The sequence below is a fragment of the Rissa tridactyla genome, chromosome 2 (assembly GCF_028500815.1).
Source record: "Rissa tridactyla isolate bRisTri1 chromosome 2, bRisTri1.patW.cur.20221130, whole genome shotgun sequence".
NCBI classification, from domain to species: Eukaryota; Metazoa; Chordata; class Aves; order Charadriiformes; family Laridae; genus Rissa; species Rissa tridactyla.
This window is the reverse complement of record NC_071467.1, coordinates 38,224,762-38,248,473: the sequence shown is the minus strand read 5'-3', so window position 1 is coordinate 38,248,473 and position 23,712 is coordinate 38,224,762. Positions and strand designations below refer to the sequence as shown.

Below are 23,712 nucleotides of genomic sequence, written 5' to 3'. Positions count from 1 at the left end.
GAACTAGCGTAGGTAGCTGTTCTACCTTGTGATCGTGAGCAAAGTATTGCTTAGTGGCCCAGTGCTTCTCTTGCGCTGAAGGCTATAGTTCCTCCCAACCCTTCCGTGTGCAGGATTGTGAGAGATTCTGAACTGTCAGGTGTAATCTCTCTTCTATAAAAGCAAAAGTCAAAACCCCGACTTCTCTAAATGTATATCTAGTAAATTTTAAACTTTCTTTGCGTGAATTTCCCCCCTCCCACCACCTCTGAAAAATGAAATAACTAAAGGATTTATCTTTGAAGGCTTTTGAACTCTCTGTATCTAAATGTGCTTCCTCGTACAGTTCAGATAAAAATGAACCTCTTCCTGTTGTTTTTCTACTTACAGAAGCCTGTTTGATGTGAACATGATGTGATCCAGTTAGCAGTGATAGGTCCCAATTAAGCTTGCTCTGTCCACATCAAAATACTAATGAAAAATCACTTTTAAAGTGCATTGAATTAACCTAGGTGGCACACCAATGAATAAACAAAAAGGCAAGTGGGAAGGCAAGGCTTTGCTCTGTGTTTTTATACCCTTCACTCAGGCCATTTTTACTTCAGGGTTTTCCTGATGGTCATTGAGAGCCTCCCACCCTCCCTTGGCTTGCCGATGTGATCAGACTGTTTGTAGTTTCACCTCTGCCTGCACCTGTTTCAAGCATTTCATTTTCTCCTTAGCTAAAGAATAAATGGATCCAAACGTGTTGAACTCTTGGGATGTGTTGTTTTCAGTTTTTTAGAGTTCTTTCACACAAATTAATTTTGACAGTTAAAGCAAATCATCTGGATCCTGACATGAAACTCCTCCTTATTTTTTTTATTTTATTAAAATAATCAAATGCAAGTATCCAGGCTCTGATGGTCCCTTCTGATGAAGGTGTAAATAGTTGCCAAAAGTTCTACATGTATTGTATCTATAGAGATTTCTTGTTTGGTTTTGGTTTCTTTCCTTTTCTCTGACCTTGGAGTTTTCAGAGCTGGCTGAAGACCTGGTAATGTCATGCAGTCTGGTCTGCTATACAGCCAAATGTACAGGCGGAGTTCTTAGAGTCAAATTTAGGAAATGAGTTTAAATGGGGGGCGGGGGGGGAACCCAATCTAAAACTTTATTAAAACTATATATGTAAAACAAGGTCCTCAAACTTGTTTTAAATTTCTGTGAACTATGCTGAAATCCTTGAAGCATGAGAAACTAAATAGTTCTCAAGATGTTTCTTGCTGGGGGGCAAGGTGGAGATGGAGCCGTGATGCTCATTTAAATAATTCTTTGTCTTAACACTGATTTATTGAAGCTTTGATGTAATGTTTCTACTGGTTTCTGAAATAAGTCGCATATTTTACAAATGCTGAAAAGGTATTTTACTTCTGTCAATCCATGCTTGGGTATGCAGCATTGTGCTATGACATTGGAGTGCAGTAGCATGAAACTTATAAATCTCTTTTTCCAAAATCTACCAAAAATACTGTCATAACATACATTGTCATCTAAATGCTCCATTTTCATTGTCACCTGGTTATTTAAAAATTAATCTTGTTTTAACTTCAAAAATGGGGCAGAGGGAAATCATAGAAACCAGTCAGAATACAGAACTAGAAAATAACAGAGTATATTTGAGCTGACACGAGGCAGGTGTTCTGTCTTCGACAACATGGATAGCTCTGCAAGCTTAGAGCGGCTGATGTACTAATGATGTTGTAATCAGTACAACCACCGTACTGAAATTGCTGATGGTGGTGACTCCCGTTACATCTTTATGCAAATTTACTTTCCTGTTTGATGTCAGTAATTTGGGATTATTAAATACCCTAACAAGGGTTTAGGAGTTATATCCCTGAAACAATATGAACATTTCTCTTAATATTTAAAATACGTCTTTTAAGTGAAATTAAATTTTAATTTAAAATTCTAATAGTTGTCAATAATCTATGTGATAGATTCATTGGAATATCTTAAAAGATAATACACAAGTTAAATATTCTTTTTCTATACAAATTATTGTTGATATGAGTAATTACAGATAAGATCATTCTGGATTGCACTTGATTTCACGTTAGAGCTCTCTTTCTATTTCAGATTCCCTGTGTGTCTTTCTATATTGCTAAAGAAAAGTTAAGTTTGGATGAGGGTGGAGATTCTGATATATATTTTTATTTTTATTATTATTTATAATTTTTATAATTATTATTTATAATTTTATTTTATTTTTACATTAGAGATGATGTCCAAAATGGAAAGAAAAGCATTTTGTTTAGTTATCTTTAATGGTTACATGTGAGTGCCTGCTGGCAGGATGAATTGTGCAACTTTCCAACTGCCATACATATATTATGGAAATATGCTGCTTGGTGGGACTGTTCGTGTAAAAACTTGACTGGTGCAACTGATGTCAAATTTTGCCTGTGTTGTTTTTGATTTATTTTTTTTATTGGAGCAGAATCAGATCTTGAAGGGCTCACCCGTGCAACAAAGGCTGCACAGGTTAGCCCACTGTCGTTACACACTGTTCTTGAAGCACTTCAGTGCATTTATAATCCACCTGGCTTTCTATGTTTTCAAGTAGTGTTGCAGAGAAACAGAAATTTGAACGCACTTCACTTGAATGTTTTAAGCTTGTGACTTTTATATGTAGAATCCTGTTCTGAACCAGTCATGAACCAGTCTCTTTTTAATTGCACTTTAAGTCCTAAAAAAACCTAAATTTGAAAATAAGTCTTTTTCGTAAGCTGACTGATCATTCTAATAAACCCAACTCTCTTTTTTTTTTTTTTTCCAGATTTTATTAAACAGAGAAGAGCAGGACTGAATGAATTCATTCAAAATTTAGTTAGACAGCCAGAGCTATGCAACCAGTAAGTAGTTTCATTTCTGTTTTATAAGGACTATTTAAAAGACATGAGATATCAAATGCAAAATTGCAAATTAAGTACTTTTAGCCAGAAAATGTATTTTACCTGCCCAGTGCTCTTAAGTATAATAACTAAATTTTAATATGGCTGTTCGTTCCTTCAGGAAAAATTTACAGACTGATAAATACTATAAGAAGGTTTTTGTTTTCTGAAAACTGATCTACAAATAAACTTCCAAGCAATTAACTGATCTTAATTCAAGGGGTGCAGATTCCAGTGTAAACTCTGTTGCTGTAGGGCAGGTGTCTGTTTTGACGATGGCTTTACTGTTTGAGAGCTCTGCTGTTATTTGCTACTGCGTTGCTGGGAGTAAGTCACTGCCGGCATCCTTTTGTAAGAGCAGTTCGTGTGTGTATTCCAGAACTTGTTTTAAGTATTTCAACCGGCAGCTTAATCAGCTTGCTTAGGTGATTTGGGAGATAACCAGGCTGACCCACCTAAAGCAAATGAGTAAGTTTGCACATACTGTACCATCAGAAGAACTGCAGATGCGTTAACCTCCGTCAGTGGGGCAGTGATGAATGAGAGATGGTGATATACTGGAGTCAGCTCTAGTTAATTCTGGAGGATAGCGGTTCTGGGTGTGAACTTATATCTGGGTGTGAATTTATTTATTTGTTTTCAGTTTATATCTAATGAGTTTAAACGAAATCTACGCAGCTTTCTATGTTGCTTGAACTAGTAAAATGGTAAAGCTCTATGTTCAGCTTTAGTGTTGAGTAAATGTCTTTACTACATACACGTTGTTGAACTAGCCTATCTGTACGTGTGAAACTGCCCTTTTCCCACAGGAAAAAAAAACAACCCTCTGACAGAATATTGCTGTGGCTTGTAGTCAGATAATTTTTATTTTTTTTCCGACAAATGAGCTATTTAATGTGCTATTAACCTGAAATATGTACTACTTTTCTTTTTTGGAAAAAAGGAGTTTTAATATATACTTCCTTATGTTAAGTGGAAAAAATTTCGAAACGAAGTCTTTACAGTGGAATAGTTTTCTACTAGAACAAATAAATACGTTTGAGGTTTGTTCTTCTCTGGGAAGTGTGAGTGTGCTTTTGAGTGTTCTTCTCTGGGAAAGAATAGAAAGCACTTTAAAATAACTAATTATTGAAAGCTAATCTGTTATGTTACATTAGGAAAGGACACTGGCTTTATTTAGCACAATCCCCTCCCGTGTTTGGTTGTCAGTGTGTCCAAGTACCAAATATTTTGTCTCAAAACATGCTGTATTTGTTCTCCAAAGGTAAAATGGTACTTTTCTTTTTTTATGTGCATCTCAAAATTGTGTGCTAAAAAAACCCACAAACACACAAACAAAAACAAAAAACAAAAACAAACCAAAAAAAACCAACACCACCACCACCAAACCTCAAATCCACTTGCCGCCTTAATTTTTTGTGAGCTTTTAAAATTGTTGTAAGCTCAAATGCATCTGTAGCTGAGCCTCTGTTCTTCAACATGACATTTAGCCTATCTGATCCACTAAAACTTACTTGAACCAGTATTAAGAGACACGTGTTGTATAAAATGTTTTGGTGCTGTTGGAAGTGTGTTAAATAAAAAGCTTATTAGGCATAGTTCTCCAGTAAAAACAAAATAGAGACTGAAGTTTGTCTTGTGCTGTTCTCCTCCCTACCCTTAAAGTAACAGTGATTTATGTGGGAGAAAAAGCAAGTCTTTAATTTACAATTCATTGCAAAAGCATGTAATTTTGTAGTCATTTCTGTGATTCTTTTAATAAGTGCAGGGCGATTTGTTTTTCTGGAGCAAGCTTACTTTTTGCAGTGCTCCATTGCAACAAATCATATTAATAATTGCATAATCTGTCACCTTATATGTGATGAGCTAATGAATGTTATTAGTGAAGAAATACAAAAACTTTATGATCTTTGTGGGTTTTTTGTTTGGTTTGTTGTTTTGTTGTTTTTTTTTAAATCTGCTAGGAACTGCTCACGGAGTATGTGGTGGCTGAGTCTTCACAGATAGTCCACATCCTTGCTTTATTAGACTGTTTTACTTTAATGTGCTAATTAAACTTTATATTAGGAAAATAACTTATGTAAAGTTATTAATGTACAAGGAAGACATAGGGGGCTATGCGTTCTTACAGAACTTTAAGGAAGTCCATCTTCCACTACATCTTCTAGGCATTAAAACCAGTATCAGGATGTCATATTTTTAAGTCCTAACTAGGAAAAGTGTTTCACTAAAAGCTCAGGGATGGTTCATGATGATGTCCTCCCTTCTGGATGGAAGGCATCTGAACATCTGAATTGAAAAGCACAAATGTCAGATGCAGTGCATCCAAGATGGTACTATTTACATTATTCTCTGAAACATGCAGCACTGTGTTCTCCCCCACCCCCCTTCAGTGGACTTTGTTGAATATTGTATCAAAGCCAAGCTCAATAATAAACCCACTGAAAACCTAAAGTGTGTTAGAGAGACACTGTAATGGTTGATAAGGATTTTCCTGTAATTGCTGCCAGGTGGAATATGGAGGGAGATGGATCGTTAGCTTAGACTGAATTGGGAATTAAGTGGACTAGCTTCAACCTGCATTTACTCACCTCACTGTATTTGATAGAGACGTTACTGTCATGGAGAGAATGCAGATGTTCCAAAAAAAAAAAAAAAGACAGAAGGGATAGAGATCTGATAATGCCTCCCCCTTGCTGACTGATGTCTTGAGCTGGGAGTTTGTTACTTATGAGCACTGTGAGGCCTCCTAAATCACTGAGCAACTATTCAAATTTGGGCTGCTTGCCCCCTCAAATGTAGGTCTTCACTGAAAAATTAATGTATTTAATTGTCTATCAGAACATATCCAAAAAAAGTCTGTTTGAATCCAAATGTATAATAGAGGATGCATTAAAGATGTAACGTAGTTATTTTTAAATAGTTCAAAGTAGCTCCTTAATGAAAATGAGAACATTTGCATAACACTTGAAGATCTCAAGGATGACAATACCCTGAAATCTCTGTGGGGAAATGAGTTATCAGTTCTTTAAGTGAGAAGTGGGGGTCTGCATTTGTTCCCTCGAAGAAAATCAGAGTGAATAGATTTTTCTGGTTTCCAATCTGATGAATATAAAAATTAATGTGAAACCCCTGGATTGTAAGATCTTGCAGTCCATGTAGGGGAAAGCAAGCCTTGCATTACATTAGTTGTGCTTTTTTAAAACATTAGTGTACATTATGGCATTTTGAGACTTTGCTTTCTGTAAGAAAGCAAGCAGTGTGTTACTTTTTTTTTTTTAAAGTATGTGGAGATGAGGGAGGAGCTGGACATCATTATAACATTGAGTTAATATGTGAGCTAATACAGCATAAAAGTCCTACCAAACTATATAGCATTTTGCATAACATGCTGCAATCTTGGCTAAGAAATAGATACATTAAAATTGTTATTTTTAATCACTACCTCTTTGCAGTGCTCTTAAAATTACAAATGTGAACAATGTAACATTGATCAGTTATGCATCTGGCCACCATATATTGCGGAGACTGTTGAATGCCCTGCAACTGTACAGAAGCCTTTTACTGTGAACGGATTTTTTTATTATTATTTTTTTTTCCTGCTGTGAATTCAGTCGTGGACAAAGTTACTATAGTAATTATTTGAGCTTTATTACAACATGCTCTATTTAATCAGCCGGTTGTCCAGAATAATTGATGCTGAAAGGTAATTAAGGTCTGGTTCTGTTTTCTGTCTAGTGAAAAGCATTAACTGTAACTTTTTGTTCTTGATTTTTATGATATCCAAAGATTCTGAAACTTAAATTGTTGCATCATGAGCCAGTATTACTACAATATTCAAACCACAGTGATTTTGTCTTCCTGGCACTCGGGATACCAGACAGACCCTGAAATAGATCAGAATTTGGAGTTCATATAAGATGGGAAGAATCAAACTGAAATGATGGTGGGACATTGTGTGAACAGTCTTGTTGCTGTACTTAAAACCTGAAGGGATGAAGGTAACTGAAACAGATTTCAGACAGGGTTTAGGAATACAGAATGTAAGTGATGGAGACTGGGAGCCTCACATAGCATAGAGCGTGAGTTAGGTTCAGTTATGAAATGCAGGAGCTGGAGAAATGTCAGAAATGGCTCATCTTGTTCTTCTAATCCTCACTTTGCAGAAGTGTGGAGAGTGAAATAGATTGAAAATAGCAAAGCAAGTATATCTGCTTCTTATAGAAAACTACCCTATTTTATATATACTAGGAATAAGTTCAAAGAGTAGCTCCATAGTTAGTGCTTTTCTTGTACTGAATGGCTCATGTAGTTTCCTATCAGTGGCTGCCCTGAGACCTTCTCAAAGAACTTTATCTCTGCAATTTAGGTTAGATTTCTTCCTTGATAAGCAGGCTGCCTTTTAGTCAACCGAAAGAACTTGAAAGGTTCAGGTTCATCTCTTCAAATGGTGATACCTATTTGTTTAGGAATTAATTGATTTTTGCCTCGCTTGTTACTAAATTATTCTTTACTCGCTCACTGTGCTGCAGTTAAGACAGACATTATATTCAAACTTCTTGGCAGGGCCTGTTGCAATAGGACAAGGGGTAATGGTTTTAAACTAAAAGAGGGTAGATTTAGACTAGATACAAGGAAGAAATCTTTCACAATGAGGGTGGTGAAACACTGGCCCGGGTTGCTCGGAGAGGTGGTAGATGCCCCATCCCTGGAAGCATTCAAGGTCACGTTGGACGGGGCTCTGAGCAACATGATCTAGTTGAAGATGTCCCTACTCATTGCAGAGGGGTTGGACTAGATGACTTTTAAAGGTTCCTTCCAACCTAAACTGCTCTATGATTCTTCTGAACTTACTGTTGGGTAAGGCTTGCTTCCTGGGAGTGAGTTCTTGGAATTCTCTTACTTTCTCTCCTTTCTTCTATCCTTCCTTCCCCAGCCCCCGCTGAGACAGAAGCTAGAAACTAATGCTGAAGTTAAAATGCACCTCCTTAGGTACTGTGGGAAGTCTGTAGTCTCTCTTGCTGGTTCTTGAAGGATAGTGTTTGTGTCCTGCAGCTGACTGGAAGGATTCCTTACATTGTCTTGTCAGTGCCCAGCCAGAATGCACTTTGAATACAAAAACACCATCTTCGGCTTTAAAGCGAATAGGGACAGGAACGTTACTACCATGTATGTCTTGGGACATGCATCTGTCTTTGGGAGACAGACTGTGTATTTAATTCTGTATCGTGTTAGGCTATTTAATTAATTTTGGAAAACTAAAAATGGTTTTAAGCTCTTCAGTTTTTTTGAAAGTTGGTTTCCTGGTGGTTGCTAGCCAGTTAGAACTCATGCTTTGGATAATGTTCTTTCTTCTTACCTTTAATGATGTTCTGCAGAGAATTTCCTTATGAAGTCTTCACATAAATATACTTTAACAAGTCTTTTTTTTCAAGTGGAAAATTTTATGTACTCTTATGTAACACATTCAGCAGTTGAATTATGTTGCTATAAAAGCATTTCTTGTACACAGTCCTTAATTACCAGAACTTAAATGTAAAACTTTGTGGTGAGTAACTCCTCTATACGCTGCTGATTAATCCTATGCTTCCTATGGTTATGGCTGAAAATCGTGCAGATTATTGGTGTACTAATGAAGTTAACTGTGTTTCTAGCCCAGATGTCAGAGCATTTCTTCAGATGGATAACCCAAAACACCAGTCGTATCCATCTGAAGATGAAGATGAAAGGAGTAGTCGGAAGGTAATAAAACATAAGTAAAGCAGTCTTCTAAATGTTCGCTACTTGAGGGCAATCTTTGATATATTCTTTACTGAAAATTACTGGTTGGTTTTGCAATATATCCCCGCCATGCTCTTTTAAATAAATGTGTTCCACTGTGGGCTGTGAGATATTTTTCTGTCAGATGTGAACAGCAGAGAGGGGTTCCTCCCCGTTCCTCTTGGGGAGGAAGAATGTCAGGCACCAGTATAGGTTAGGGGTGGGCCTGCTGGAAAGCAGCTCTGAAGAAAAGGATCTGAGGGTCTTGGTAGACAGTAAATTATCCATGAGCAAGCAATGTGCCCTTGTTGCCAAGAAGGCCAACGGAATTCTGGGCTGCATAGGGAAGAGTGTGGCCAGCAGGTCAAGGGAGGTTATTCTCCCCCTCTACTCTGTACTGGTGAGGCCACAACTGGAATACTGTGTCCAGTTCTGGGCTCCACGGTTCAAGAGAGTCGGGCAACTACTGGAGAGAGTCCAGCGTAGGGCAACAAAGATGAGTGAGGGATTGGAGCATCTCCCTTATGAGGAAAGGCTGAGAGAGCTGGGACTCTTTAGCCTGGAGAGGAGAAGGCTGAGGAGAGACCTTATTAATGTTTACAAGTATCTAAAGGGTGGGTTTAAGGAGGATGGAGCCAGACTCTTTTCAGTGGTTCCCAGCAACAGGACAAGGGGTAACGGGCACAAGCTGGAACATAGGAAGTTCGGAACAAATATGAGAAGAAACTTCTTTACGGTGAGGGTGACAGCACTGGAACAGGCTGCCCAGGGAGGTTGTGGAGTCCCCTTCTCTGGAGACTTTCAAGACTCGCCTGGATGCAGTCCTGAGTAATGTGCTCTAGGCAATCCTGCTTTAGCCTGGAAGTTGGACTAGATGATCTCTAGAGGTCCCTTCCAACTCTGAAAAATTCCATGAATCCATAAAAGCTTTGTCTTGCTTCTTCCCCACTTGCTATATGAGTTAGAGAAACACAGCTTTAGTCATAGCTTAGCTGTCTCAGTTTTTGTAATCTTTTCAAAGATTCTTTCTAAAAACATCTGGCAAGGAGCAGGGGAGACTGAATGTTTAATTGTCTTTTTGTTTGCTTGTGTGTTGGTTTGGTTTTTTTTAAATAGGAGGAGAAATATAATTCTCTCGGGGGAAAAAAACTGCAGTCTTTCTAAAAGTCACTCAGGAGCAAGGATGGATTTGATTTCATTTCACATAGAACACTGTGTGAGGTCTGAAGCCTCTTTTGTCACAAAAGCCACTACATAGCTAGATGCATTCTCTGAAAATTAATTTACAGCCTCCAGAAACAGTGCTGTTTGAAAAAAGGAGTATTTCTAGGAAGCAGAAGTGCCATTTTTAAGCTTGTTTTCTCTATGGCTTACTTCTTAGCATACAGATGTGATCTTAGTACTTCTCTTGTTATTCAGCCCCTGTTAAAGATGTAAGAGTTGTCATTTTGGTTTGTGTGTGATCCAGAGGAGATTTAGTGTTTCCTGAAAGTTTCACTTCCAAAGATGCCAGTCTTTGCTGCCTTTTTTTTTTTTTTAGATGCTTGACAGCACTGTGAGCATGCAGCAAAATTCTAATTTAAAATACCGGTTTCCTCCTCCTTTGAAAGGTATTTTCAGTAATGTGGAATGATCTAAACCTTCTGTGTAAAATTAATGACGCCACAACAAATTGCAAAATAGGAAGAGAGCTAATGCATGGTGGCCATACTTTTTGATAGTAAATTCACCTTCCCATAGTTAGTGTAAGTGATAAAGCTGAAGAGTAAGGAACAAAAATAAGCTCTCAAGAAAAGAAAAATCGTAAAACTTATATAGTCGCTTTTTTAAAAACTGTCCAGTGCCATTGTGTGATTGTCTCTTGTTAGAGAATAGCAGCATCCAGTGCTGCTGTCAGGGCATTCTCTGCTCCTGTAGGAGTACTGGTTTTGTGATGTCTGCCAGCCTGTCCCCAGGTAACTTGTATTTGGATGCAGTTTATCCTTCTCTCATAATGCCCAAAACCGTAATAAGGGTACAAATACTGCTTTTTTTAATCAAAAACAAAACAGAGAAAATTACTTAAATGACAGTGGCTTCCTCATCTCCCTCCCTGTAATTTACAAATTCGGTCTGGGTGTGTACTGGTAGGATTCATGGAATTCCCAGAACTGAGTTAGTTAACCTTTAATGTCAGGATAGAAAAGGTTGGTAATGTTTTTCTTGGGGTGGGGAGACTGTTCAATTTTGTTTTTTTTAAAAAAGCACTGTGTCTTTCACTAATTACTCTTGTATAAACAGTTTGAGTTTAAAATTATTTTATTGGTAAGATCTTGGAAAATTTACAATAAACAGGAGAAAATATATTCTTAGAGCAAATACAGAAAGGGTTAAGTTCTGGATGAGGAACAAGTTTGTCCGTTCAGATGCTCTTAAATCTTTGTTCCTAACCTTGTCCTCTGTGTCTGGACACAATTATTTTATTACCTTCATCCTTGAATATGATGTGTGTAGAAATAATTTGTGACAAGGTGATGATGGCCAGATATTTCAACATACGAAGTTCACAACCTGGATGTTAGATCTCTTTTAAAAAATCTGATGTAACAAGTGTGAAGGTATAGATTGAGCAAATTAGTAAAGTATTTTGAAGTTAATATTGGTTGAAATATAAGGGAGAATTAAAAAAAAAAAAAAAGAAAATTAAAAATAAACCTCTTTGTCTCTCCCAACAGTTAAACTCTACCTCACAGAATATCAACTTGGGACCATCTGGAAATCCTCAGTAGGTTTCAATTAAATTGAATTAAAATGTAATTCAATTTAATGTAAAATTTTTATTTTAATAAAATTTAATTTAATTTTAAAACCTGAAAAATTACACTGAGTGTTAATAGTATGAAGAATTTCTTGGATATGTGCGTTTGTTGGTTTTTCTGGAGGAAGCAAAACGTTGACTCCTGTGCTACATAAACAACTACCTTTAAAACATTCTTTTTCCCCCTTTCACCTTCAGATTTTGTTAGTCTGCTGTCCTTTTAGTTAAGGATGCTATAGCAAAGATGACCTCTCTGTCTTGGGAGTGGTCACACAACAGTTAAGAATGCGAACGGTTTATGAAAACAAATTTGGGTTAATGCATGGCAAAGGAACATTTTGCCTTGTTGATACTACAAAGCTAGTTACTGCACTCAGAACTTGCTTCTCTCTTTGGTGTCTTCTGCGGAGTTTCTGTTCTCAGTTCTGTGTGAATCTGTGCTTTTCTCATCTAGGAGATGACTGCTATTTTCGCTTTGTTTTCCTCACAAATTTGTTCTGGGCTAACAGGAGGAAATGCTTAATAGATTGCAGTAAGAAATGAAATTTAAGAGTACTTCCCTTCAGGGGCGATAAAGGGAGAGGTGTATGGTGATGTAACTGTTGTTTTGGAATTTGAAAACCTGGATAATTGTTTTGCTGACAAAAATATCCCTGCATTGTATTTAGGAAAAAATGAGGGAATCCTGGGAAATAACTGAAAGGAGTGGTGATATGGGAAGTGGAAAAACTGAGAGCAAATTCATAGGTACATGTACAGAAGAGGAAGGCATTAGGGCCTCCCTCCTCTTGCTGTAATTTAAAATGAGAGAGGAATGGATGGAGGGAAGAATGGGATAAGCAAAGAGAATAGATAACAGACTTGGTCCATCATTCCCTCATCTAAGATTGAGAATCCATTTGGCCCTCTGGAAATGAGAAAAAAGCTCCAGGAAAAGTCGTGGGGAAACGGAGACTTAAAAATAACAAGAACCTAGACTATAAAGAATAAAAGAGCAGTCTTGCTCCCCCTTTACATCTTAAATTTACAAAACAGAATAAACTCAAAGGATGCAATTTGAACACTTTCCCTGGAGGACAACAGAGTCATCTCCGATGGAAGGTCTGTAGAAGTCTAGGTGTTGGGTAGAATGAAGAATAAAGGAAGGTGCTAACAGACCGTCCTTCTCACGTTACACCTCAAGTGTTACTCTAGACTGCTGTATGGCTATAAAGCTTGTAATTTCTACCCAAATGACCTGTCTCCTTCCTAAATATCTTTCAGTGCTAAGCCAACAGACTTTGATTTCCTGAAAGTTATTGGGAAAGGCAGCTTTGGCAAGGTGAGTTTTCTTATTACTGTGCCTTCTCCTGGTGGAAGGATGCCAACTGGTGTCTTCTGTGTAGTAATGTTGGCTAGACTTCGCCAGAGTTTTGGAAGTGGTATCAGTCTAGGGTGGCGTATGAACTGTCATATCGGTTCCCTGTTGCTGCTGCTTTATAGCCCTGCCATTTTTTCACTAGTGTGGCAGTTGTTGGCTGCCCTGGTCACTTGTTGGGAGTAACAAAAGGGAGCATTTGCCTTTCTCATTAAGAGCAATAGGGATCCTCTGTTTCCCCCAGAGAGGAAGGGAGGTACCCCTGCGCTTCTGCAGCAGCTGGAGTATGAATTGTGCATTTCCCGTTGTTGGCATGGGCTGTTTTGTCAACCCCCTAATGCTATGGAGCAGTGCGAGCAACTGCCCATTGAAAAGTGACTTAAATACTGATACTCTACAGAGATTCAACAGATAATCCCTCTTGAAATCTTTGGTTTTGGGTTATTTTTCAAGTTGGCTTCCATGAAATTATACTTAAAACTTACAAAACCATCTGAAATTGATCTTGATAGAGATTCATCAGGCCCTGAAAAATAAATGTTATAATTCAGTCTTTCATGATATCACTAGCATGACAGATTTTACTGAACTGTAAGCTCACTCTACTGATTATTATATTGCTGATTGACTATATTAAAAGCAAAGAAACTTTATTGTGAAAAAAATAGTACAAATACTTTCTAATTATGCTGAAATTAGAAAATATTACTAATCAAATGTGAACTGCAACAATCACATTTCTTCATTTCTTTTGGATTTCACAGGTTCTTCTTGCAAAACGAAAACTGGATGGGAAATACTATGCTGTCAAAGTGCTGCAGAAAAAAATTGTTCTTAATAGGAAAGAGGTGAAGAGAAACATTCTTTCTCCACCCACCTCCCTTCCTTTTTCCTTTAATTACGAAATCATTCCTGTTTACTTATTGATCTCTTACTTCCTTACAGCAAAAACATATTATGGCTGAACGTAATGTGCTTTTGAAAAATGTGAAACATCCATTTTTGGTTGGATTACATTACTCATTCCAAACAACGGAAAAGCTTTACTTTGTCCTGGATTTTGTTAATGGAGGAGAGGTATGTGGTGGTTGTGGTTGGATTTGAGACTCTCTCTTTTTCTACTATCTTGGTGGGAGAAACAAAATGATCCTTTACAATGGGCTGTGATCAGCATTCTCCCAATTTTGAAAATCCTATTATTATCTGGTGTTACTACAGACTTCTATAGCTATACAGACCCTATTCCTCTTATCGACAACTTTAATCCCAAATTTATTCATGGTTGTCAGATACAAATATGGTATTTTACAGTTACGTAAGCTTACCTTTACTACAAATTAATCTTACATTGATGTTTTTCACCACGTAAAACTGTCTTTTCCTCTTGCATCTGCGTTTGCTGAGATACTACTATCTCGTTAAGTGGAAGGAAGGAAACTGGCAAGTGAATTTACTACGTGGATGTTTTTGTGAACCTTTATTCTGGAGCTTTGCACTGTCTAATTACTTATTGCCAAACACCCTTATCCTCAGGATTCTTTCCCTTGAAGCAGTGCTATTGAATCTGAAGAGCCATTAAGTAACTTGGGGGAAAACTTGTGAAAGAAATGGAGAAAGTCTGTATATGTTTAAATAAAATGTTGTGGAACAGTTTGTCTTCGGCTGAAGACCTGTTGCTTTTTGAAGTACCCAGTACTTCCAGAAGTGCTCAGGAATCTTTTATCAGTTGAATAGCCAGTACACATGAGAAAGGTATAAAGTGTTGCTTCCGTTTCCCCAAAAGGTTTTGTGGAAAATCGAGAGTCTTGTAGACTAATTATACCTAGACTTATCTAGGAAATTAGTTGTGAGTGAATAAAAAAGTGTAGTGAAAAATTATTGTATGAACAGAACTATCCAACCTGCGTGCTTTAAAGAAGAGCTGTTATGTCTTGTCACTTGTATTTTCAATTTTGTAATTTATTGGTGTAAAATGTACACGTTTCGGAAGGTCTTACAGGTACTTAAAGTGGAACAGGAAAGAAGGATGAGACAGGATACTGTTGTAGATGAAAAAAACTCTGGTAGCTGAAAGAGCACAGGAGAAGGAGTAGAATTTAAATAGTTTGTTTCGGCATATCGCAAGGTTTCCTATTATGTCACTGCATCTGAATATACACAGGCAAGTATAAAGTATGCTGAGTAAACCAGGATGAGATAGGAACTGGGGTATACGTTAGTTCATATTCATGTGGCCTACTATCAGAATTTATGATGCTGGTGTTCTGACCCCTTTAAGTGTCAGAGTTGGGACAAGATGGGCCTTTCTCTTGTCTAATGTACCATTGCCTTATTTAGACAATATTAGCAAACTTCTCGTTTGCTCTACTCTGAATTCCTGGCCACAACTTAGTTGGGCATTCTTCCAGACAAACTAAAATACAGTTCAGAACAGCTTTTGAATTTGAATGAAGTGCTTGGAAAGCTCTGATGGCTGCTTATTTCTTCCCAAACTTTGTAGGTGGAAAACAGAAAATTTCTGCTTTACTTAAAATCTTTAGAAGTTGAATGGGTAGTATAGTTTAATCTGTATGTTTATGATTTAATCTTTGGCTAGGCTTCCGTATCTATTTGAAGCCAGACAGCTCTCTGTAGTTGAGAAGATTTGTGGATCGGCTTAGAATATACATCTCCCAAAGTAATCTACATCTAGGTCATTTCAGAACACAATTCTATAAATACTTATACACAAAGCGTTGAATACAAGGATATACAGAAATGGAAGATTACTTATTTGACACTAGGTTATATTCTGTTAGGAGGCTATGTTGCGTGATTTAATCTTGCCAACTTCTATTCACAGATTAGTGGTTTACTCTAGTTCCTTTTGACTAGTCTTGGTTTTAGGGCGATGTCCTTATATGTTTGAGTTACCTGTCCATTTCTGAGCTACAAAAGAGAAGAAAGGAAGAGAGTAAAGGAATGACAATGTCATGCAGCAAAACCAATTTTACTTCATTTTATATTTCTTTAAAAAAAAGTGGACAACTAAATAGAATGACTTTTTACTGTTAAAATGACACATTATTAACCTGATTTGTTGTGTGTAATATTCTTATTTACTATTTGCATATTTACAGCTGTTCTTTCACTTACAAAGAGAACGTTCCTTTCCTGAGCACAGAGCCAGATTTTATGCTGCTGAAATAGCCAGTGCACTGGGCTACTTACACTCCATAAATATAGTATACAGGTAAGTTTCTGAAATGTATCCTTGTCCTGCAGAAGTTCAAAATAGGACAAATTACTGAATAAAAGCCACTACATGAAATCATCTTATGGGAAACTTGAAAATAACAATTTCACCAAAATTTGAAGCTTTCAGCTGAAGAATTAAAGTCTTTGCCTCTGAAGCTCTTGTGTTAGTGACTGCTGTTTTAAATTAATACAATTTTTAAATTTTTTTTTTAAATAGGGATTTAAAACCAGAAAACATTCTCCTTGATTCACTAGTAAGTATGCAACATTATTTTGGGGTTTCTCTATCCTCTCACAAAACTGACACTTTTGTGTAATCACATGTTAAGCATGTTCTGTTTAAAATACCACTCTTTCTTAAACAGGGTCACGTTGTGTTGACAGACTTTGGACTTTGTAAAGAAGGAATTGCAAGTTCTGATACCACTGCAACATTTTGTGGGACACCAGAGGTATGTTGACAACTTTTGTGGGTTTTTTGGCTAGTAATTAATGACTGTTGACTATTATTAATATTTGTGTAACTGGAAGGTCAAATATTCTGTTTTGTACTGTTGGAGACGTGCATTCTTTCAACAAGCTCTTCCATGAAACCAAACCAAAGACAAGCTTCCGGCAGATCTGTTCTTTGTCCTTTTCAGTGTCCTTTAATACACAGTGTCTCCTACTTACTACCCACATCCCCATAACTCATCTCTTCCTTCCTCCCTTTTTCCAACCCTTTTCAAACATTGTTTCCTCCCATGTCTCCTAACTGCTGGCTAGACACAGGACAGTTAGCTTGTGTAACAGCTGCAACACATTTGCCAAAATGAATCTGCTTACCATATTCTGCCACTGATTTTTAGTAAGTTTATAGGGGCTTAATATCTGTGAGTCTTGAGCAAATTTTGCAACAAATGAAACTTTGAACTTGCTGAGTTTGTTGAACTCTGTTGGTTTTTTACTGAGAAAACCACACTGAAACTTAAAATCTGGAAGCCTTGAACACGTACGAGGGATTCACTGAAATGCCAGGATTAGTGGCTTTGATAATGTTATAGAAATACTTTAAATTACAGAATAGAGGCAATGAAGGGTAAGCAAGGAGTAGTATTTAGCTGAAACATTTGAAATAATAAAAAAAAAAAGGCAGGTGGCAACATGTGACAACGTATCCTTGTTATGATCAGAGTATGAATCCATAAAGCTGAGTGGTAAATTTGAGTTGAAACAGTGTTTGTTGAATATTTTGGAAAGTTCAAAGGACAATATATAGAACACTGGTAACTCTGGATCTGTTTGAGAACATCTGTGGGGGATTTTTTCTGATATGCAGAGGCATAGTCTTCACACTTACTTGGACTTGTATGAATTGCAACATAAGAGGATGCTAATGCTGTTGCTTCATATGAGTTCTTAAAAATATCAAGACAAAACATGGCAATTGTGTATTAGCCTTTCTAATCCAAGATTTAGATTCAAATCTTTCATAATCCTATGAGAAATGTAATGATCTTACCAGTGTTTCTCAAAACTGAGTTGAATGACTTGGTGACTTCCAACACCTGAGAAGCCCAAAGAGGTTGTGAAAGATTAGAAAAAGCTTAAGTAGTTGAGTTCAAAATACTTCAGCTGCTTGTCATGCTTTTGCAGGGTCATCTATAGACAACTGAGTTATAGGGCACTACATACAGAAAGTTTGAGAAATACTGATCTAATTAAACTGAGTTCCAGGCTATGCCTTGTCTGACGATGCTATCATTTATTTGTAAATTAAATTTCAGAATTTGGATACTAGAATGATAGAAGTGAGTGTTCTCTTGTTTTGAGAGGTTAGAGAGATGACGATGATCCAGGCATAGTAATTTTATATTACATATTCACCAAGAATAGTCTCATATTATGAAGTGGCTGTCCTTGTGCTGTAGCGTTAGTGAGCTCTGAGATGCTGAGTAGATTTCTTGCAAGGCAGATGGAAACCAATTAGCATTGTCATTTAGTGTTCAATGGTATCGGACGTTTATCACAAATCAGTCAAGTGACTACTTCACAAGAATCTCTAATTTAGCAACTCACAACTCATGCCTTCATCAAGATTTACAGTGAAACTTAATATAGGTCATACAGTTTCTCAATAATGATATATTTGAGGCAAAATTAATATCTTCTTTCATTTTTATGTACTGGATGGGGAGCATAGAGGCTTAGGATGGCAGAACAGGCATGGCTAGTAGCCAGCTTGTGAAGAGGCGTTGCCTCTGCAGCAACCTATCTGAAATGTAAAGCAAGTTTCATAATAGAGGTGGCAAAGTAATTTGGCAAAACAATAGTGTGTGGGAAGTATTGTTTCAGTTGGGAAAACCGCTGTCCTACTTGGTGAATGACCAGATGGTGATGAAGTATTTGCCAGGTTTGTTGAAGGACAAGATAATTACATAGCAGTCTTACAATTGCTACGAAGCAGCTTTTCCTGAAGGTGTGTGATGTGACTAAAACCTAGGTTTTATTCTTGTTATCCTAATGCTCTAATTTTTTTTTTTTTTATTTCAGTATCTTGCGCCAGAAGTCATTAAAAAGCAGCCCTATGACAACACAGTAGACTGGTGGTGCCTTGGTGCAGTTCTTTATGAAATGCTTTATGGGCTGGTATGTACTTAATATGTGGGGGGCAGGGGTTGCTTCCCTCCCCTCTCTCCCTTCATGTGAAATAACCCTGGAGTGGTGTTAAAGATACTAACTTTTGCAAAATATTGAAATACTCCACTTAAGTGGATGAACAGTTTGTCTTATACTTAACATAGCACCTGTTTTTCTGTCTTGAATTTTGCATTGTCTCTTGATGTCTAAAACTTTGCTTTCCAGTGAACTGCTAGACATCAGCTGCAATGAAGACAAGTAGTCATTGCTTTGAGGGAATGTGAGAGTAAACTGAATCAACAGTGATAATACCCAATAAAAAAACCAACTTATAAGTAAAATTTTGCCAAATACTGGAATAAGTAAAATGGAAAGACTTTTTTTTTACTTAGGTTTCCCAGGTTTTCTCCTAGCTTTTCTACCTCTTGATGCAGCATTAGAACAAAAAAAAATAAATCTTACTATGCTGCTTCTAATCATTTGTAATTATTCCAGTAACAATCTGTTCTGTTAGTTTTCTTGAGTATTATCTCCTGCCGTAGGACCTTAAATAAGGAGATAGATTTGCTTTTCCACTCTTAGTTCTTTCCAGGCAAGTTCAATGGGATCTTTGAAGCTGGATGGCATCTATGGCTATTTAGGAGTGGGAAAACATCTTAGGAGGAGAGGAGGTGGATGGGGAAGCTATTGAGTGTAAAGATCTGGCAATGGTGATGACCAAATTAGAAGTTAGTACATAAGAAGAGGTAGACTTCTTTATTGCTAGCAGTTTGTGTTTCTTATAGAATTATTTACTGATCCATACACATGAAACAAAATGCCCCATGTGGATTTAAATTCATGTATAACTTTTTTTTTTTTTAGCCTCCTTTTTACTGCCGTGATGTTGCTGAGATGTATGAGAATATTCTTCATAAACCTCTAGTTTTGCGCCCAGGAATTAGTCTTACAGCCTGGTCTATTCTGGAAGAACTTTTGGAGAAAGATCGGCAAAGCAGACTTGGAGCAAGGGAAGATTTTGTATGTAATGTCCTAGTCTATCAAGCCCTACTTCATATAAAGGGATATCACTAAATTTATGTGCACAGCACAGGTTTAATAAGTGGAGACAGATTGCTCTGTTATGTCTGTCTGTCTCTGTCTTTCGTCCTTTTTATTTCTTTGTTAAAGACACCAGTGTGGTCAATCCCCTAAAGTTTTTTGGGGTAGAAGAGGGATGATTATCATGGGATACAAATATTTTGAGCTTGGTTGCTGCTGTACCTGCCAGCAAAGGAAACACAATTCCTGGTGTAGTAGTCACTAAGATGTACTACGATAGGTTTCACTGTTTGTAGTGAAGCTGGGAAATAATCTAAAGAAAAAGCTATTTTCTGGTAATGTCAGTTTAACTAACTACATGAAAAACAGTCTTCAGCTAAAGAGAAACACTAGTGCAAACAGCAGCTCTTTTTTTTTTTTTTTAAGCCTGAAAATCATGGCAGATGTTTTCCCAGTGTAACAACAAAAGCTTTGTTTGCAAGAAGGTGATGTGAGAAAGTATATATATCTTCAGAACTGTGCAGTGAGGAGTGGTCTAGAAAGGACTTCTTCTGTCCATTAATAGTGAGATCTTTCATAGTCCTGTGTTTGCATCCTTAACGTTAGTCTGTTGACCTTGTAACAGAGCATTTAGACTATGACGTGGTACTTTCTCACAGTGTGGGCCAAGATGAAAGGATAGTAGTGTTTTGCGTAGCTGTTTGCTGATTCATAATTAGTAAGCATATTGCAGAGTTGTTGAAGCAGCCACTTCTCAATGATCTGCTTTCCAAAAATTAAATGCCTTTATGGCAGGAGCAGAGATACTAACAGAAAACAATCTTGCTCTGTGGGCTTAAAAGCAGAAAATATGATCTTAAAACAAAACCAGTTTGTAGAGGCAGGGTAACAAATTTTAATTGATGCTTTTACCAACTACAGCTTTTATTGCAAAGTAAACTGAATAAATAAACTGATGAAGGACTCGATTTCCTTACGTGCATGCAGTCTGAAGTAGTATTTACTATGATGCACAGGATGGATTTCTGAAACATCTAAAATCTTTATTCCTTACTGCAGCTTGAAATTCAAAAGCACCCGTTCTTTGAATCTCTCAGCTGGACTGATCTTCTCCAGAAGAAAATTCCACCACCATTTAATCCTAATGTGGTAGGTGCCTCGTGCTGTTCTAGTTCATACCTGCCAAATTTCTGCCTATGAGGGCTGATCTATTTGCAAAGAATGTTTGTTTCTGAATGGTGAAGAGTGAGACTCTCCCAGTGCTGACTGGACTTTTGAGCAGTTGTACTTTTGAGCAGTGATACTGTCTTTTCTTTATTTAAAACTCAGTTTGACATATCACTCTTTCCTCTGCTCATTCCTGTCAAAGTACTGTCAATTTTTTGGGGGTCTGAAGACCAAAGAAGAAAATACAGATAGCCTCTTTATTCAGAGACTTTCCAAAAGACTGATTTCCAGCTTTTTTTGTAGTTATTAACCCTTAGTTGCAGCTTTTCTTTATCCTCCCATCAGTTTAAACTGTGCCAACTTGTGACTGCTTGTCCAAAAACTCAGGGGGGAAGGATGGTGGTGGGGAGGAAGTCCTTCCTAAGGTCACATCAGAGCATCATCTGTTGAGTCTTATGTCTGTTTGGTGAAGAAGCCTTAGCTGTCTTCTCTCCTCTCTGTGACTAATATTATTCTGCTTTAGTTCTTAAGTGTGTTACTGGGAAGCTAATGTATCGTAACAACAGTACTGTTGGTAGAATTTAACACTTAAAGTATTATTGATGGAAAAGGGAGAAAGATAATTTGATAGGGTTTGGTTTTTGATATTATTGTTTGGTTTGGGTTTGATTATTTTTGGGGGGGTAGGGGTGTCGTTTATGTGTGTTTGGTGGTTTGTTTGTGTTTTGGTTTTTTTTTTTTTTTTTTAGTTTTTTGCATCTCCCTAACAGTCATTTAAGAAAGAGACATTGGGTGACAAGGTGTGTAGGCTTTGGCCTGAACTCCAGCCCAAAAGAAGCAAGCAGGCTTTTAATAGCTGTTTTCAGGGATGCTATGGTGTGCTTTCTTAAATTTCCTGTACTTAAATAGGAAAGAACGACATAAAGTAGATTGCCTCAGGAGTTAAATTTGAAATCTAAAGGGCAAGCACAAGTTTAAAATACAGTATTGCTATGACAACTGATGGATCTTTCTGTTTTCTAGGTTGGACCAGATGATATTGGGAATTTTGATGCAGTGTTTACAGAAGAAATGGTCCCATACTCAGTTTGCGTTTCTTCTGATTACAACATTGTTAATGCCAGTGTCCTAGAGGCGGACGATGCATTTGTTGGATTTTCTTATGCACCACCTTCTGAAGATATGTTTTCCTAGGAAGTTAAAAGCCAACAGTGTTTTGGAAGTGTTGGGGTGAACTGAAATGTTAGGGTCATGGACACATTCCAAAATAGCGTAACTAGTGCCTCGTTTTGTCTGTAGGTTTGAAACCTATGAACAAACTTTCTCTGCTGTATAGGAGGAACTTGGGCATTTTGGATGGCTTTCTTTGGGGTTTGAACTGTTTGTTCCTGCTGCAGAAAATATTTTTTAAAACCTTTAAAAAGTGTTCTCTACATATTTTTAAAGCAAAAACACTGACTGTTCTCTTCAATCCCTTCAAGTTTACATTCATACCTATCTAAGATTTGGCTGGGGCAAACAGCAGCAAATTTAGTAAATTTATAAATGCTTTTGTACCTATTTACAGTGACTTTGTGCTTGAATTGTAACTATGCAAATTGTCTTTTGTATATCCTGGTTTAAAGAAGATAAATGTTTTCCCTGTTATATCAGTTTGAAATACATGTTAATTTACCTGTCAGCACTTAAATGAGGGGCTAATATAAGTTAAGACCAAGATTCTTAAAGGACTTCTACAGAATGAAAAGTTGGTCATGTAAAACTGGATTATTGCTCTTGCGCTTGCTGAAGTACCCATTCACTCAACTGGATTATCTGAGGTATCGGGGATTACTCAAAGCAAGGATGGAACAAATTAACTGGATTGATTTGATAACATTACTGATCGTGTGTTCCGCTTTTCTTTCCTCCCCGAGATAAACATGTCTATATTTCAATTACATTAAAATATTTTTGGTTAAAACTCTGCTTTTCCAAAGATATAATATGCAATAATAACTGTTATTTTGAAAGGCTATCTTACTTTGACCTTTTGGGGGTGGATGGTGAGGGGATCATGCCAAATATTAGGGATTTTTCTCACGGATTTATAGTTTGAAACACTAATGTTCCAAATCGATTGTATTTCAACATTCATAGCTACTTGTCTTTGTGTTTCAGTTTGCACCATTTTTAAATCTTCACTTGATATTAGGGGGAAAAAATGTAAATTACGCTGATAACTTTAAAAATGTGAAAAGCTATTGTATTTCTCATAACATACACGTGTATGGACAAACAGATAATACTGAACAATTTCTGTTTAAGGAAATTTTTTTAAACAATGCAAAAATTGACTGGAGTTACAGTGTATAAAGGCTTGTCACGGTAGTGGTTTTATTATATATATTACTTGTAAATAACAACTTATTTTTGTCTGTTACTTCAAAAATGTTCCATGTTTTTTGTTCAAAAATACATTCAGTTAAATGCCTTGATTTGAGAGAAGTCTGATAAGACACTGATGAGTAGCCAGAGTCACATTAGATAAATTTCAATATTTAAATCCTCAGATTTTTGACAAAATAAGAACTAGCTAAGAGAAATACTGTCTATATTGCATCAAGATCAGTTAAAAATTGAGAATACTGGGGAGAAGAATATATCAAATCATAATTATTTTGAAATTAGTGTTGTGTCAACAGTGAAACATTAGACAAGTGGAAAATAAAACTGGATTCCTTGCTTACCTCACGCAGTATCTCCTACAGCACCATCTCCTGCGTAGTGCTTAAATGATGCTGAGCAGTTGCTATGTGAGGTGTTGGAAGGAATGGCTGGGT

The 23,712-nt window shown here is 36.9% G+C and overlaps 1 protein-coding gene across 6 annotated transcripts in view; it reads left to right on the top strand.

Moving 5' to 3' along the window:
• Positions 1–23,321, top strand: part of SGK3 (serum/glucocorticoid regulated kinase family member 3) — a 62,768-nt gene extending 39,447 nt beyond the window's left edge. For all 6 annotated transcript variants that reach the window (XM_054190231.1, XM_054190236.1, XM_054190232.1 and 3 more), the window contains exons 5-17: positions 2,798–2,873; positions 8,567–8,654; positions 11,387–11,436; positions 12,733–12,790; positions 13,591–13,674; positions 13,772–13,903; positions 15,946–16,058; positions 16,281–16,317; positions 16,429–16,515; positions 18,596–18,691; positions 19,547–19,702; positions 20,783–20,872; positions 21,914–23,321. In XM_054190231.1, coding sequence (XP_054046206.1) covers positions 2,798–2,873; positions 8,567–8,654; positions 11,387–11,436; positions 12,733–12,790; positions 13,591–13,674; positions 13,772–13,903; positions 15,946–16,058; positions 16,281–16,317; positions 16,429–16,515; positions 18,596–18,691; positions 19,547–19,702; positions 20,783–20,872; positions 21,914–22,084 — 1,238 coding nt within the window. In that variant the 3' untranslated portion in view covers positions 22,085–23,321. The remainder of the gene's footprint in view (positions 1–2,797; positions 2,874–8,566; positions 8,655–11,386; positions 11,437–12,732; positions 12,791–13,590; positions 13,675–13,771; positions 13,904–15,945; positions 16,059–16,280; positions 16,318–16,428; positions 16,516–18,595; positions 18,692–19,546; positions 19,703–20,782; positions 20,873–21,913) is intronic.
• Positions 23,322–23,712: the final 391 nt, after the last annotated feature.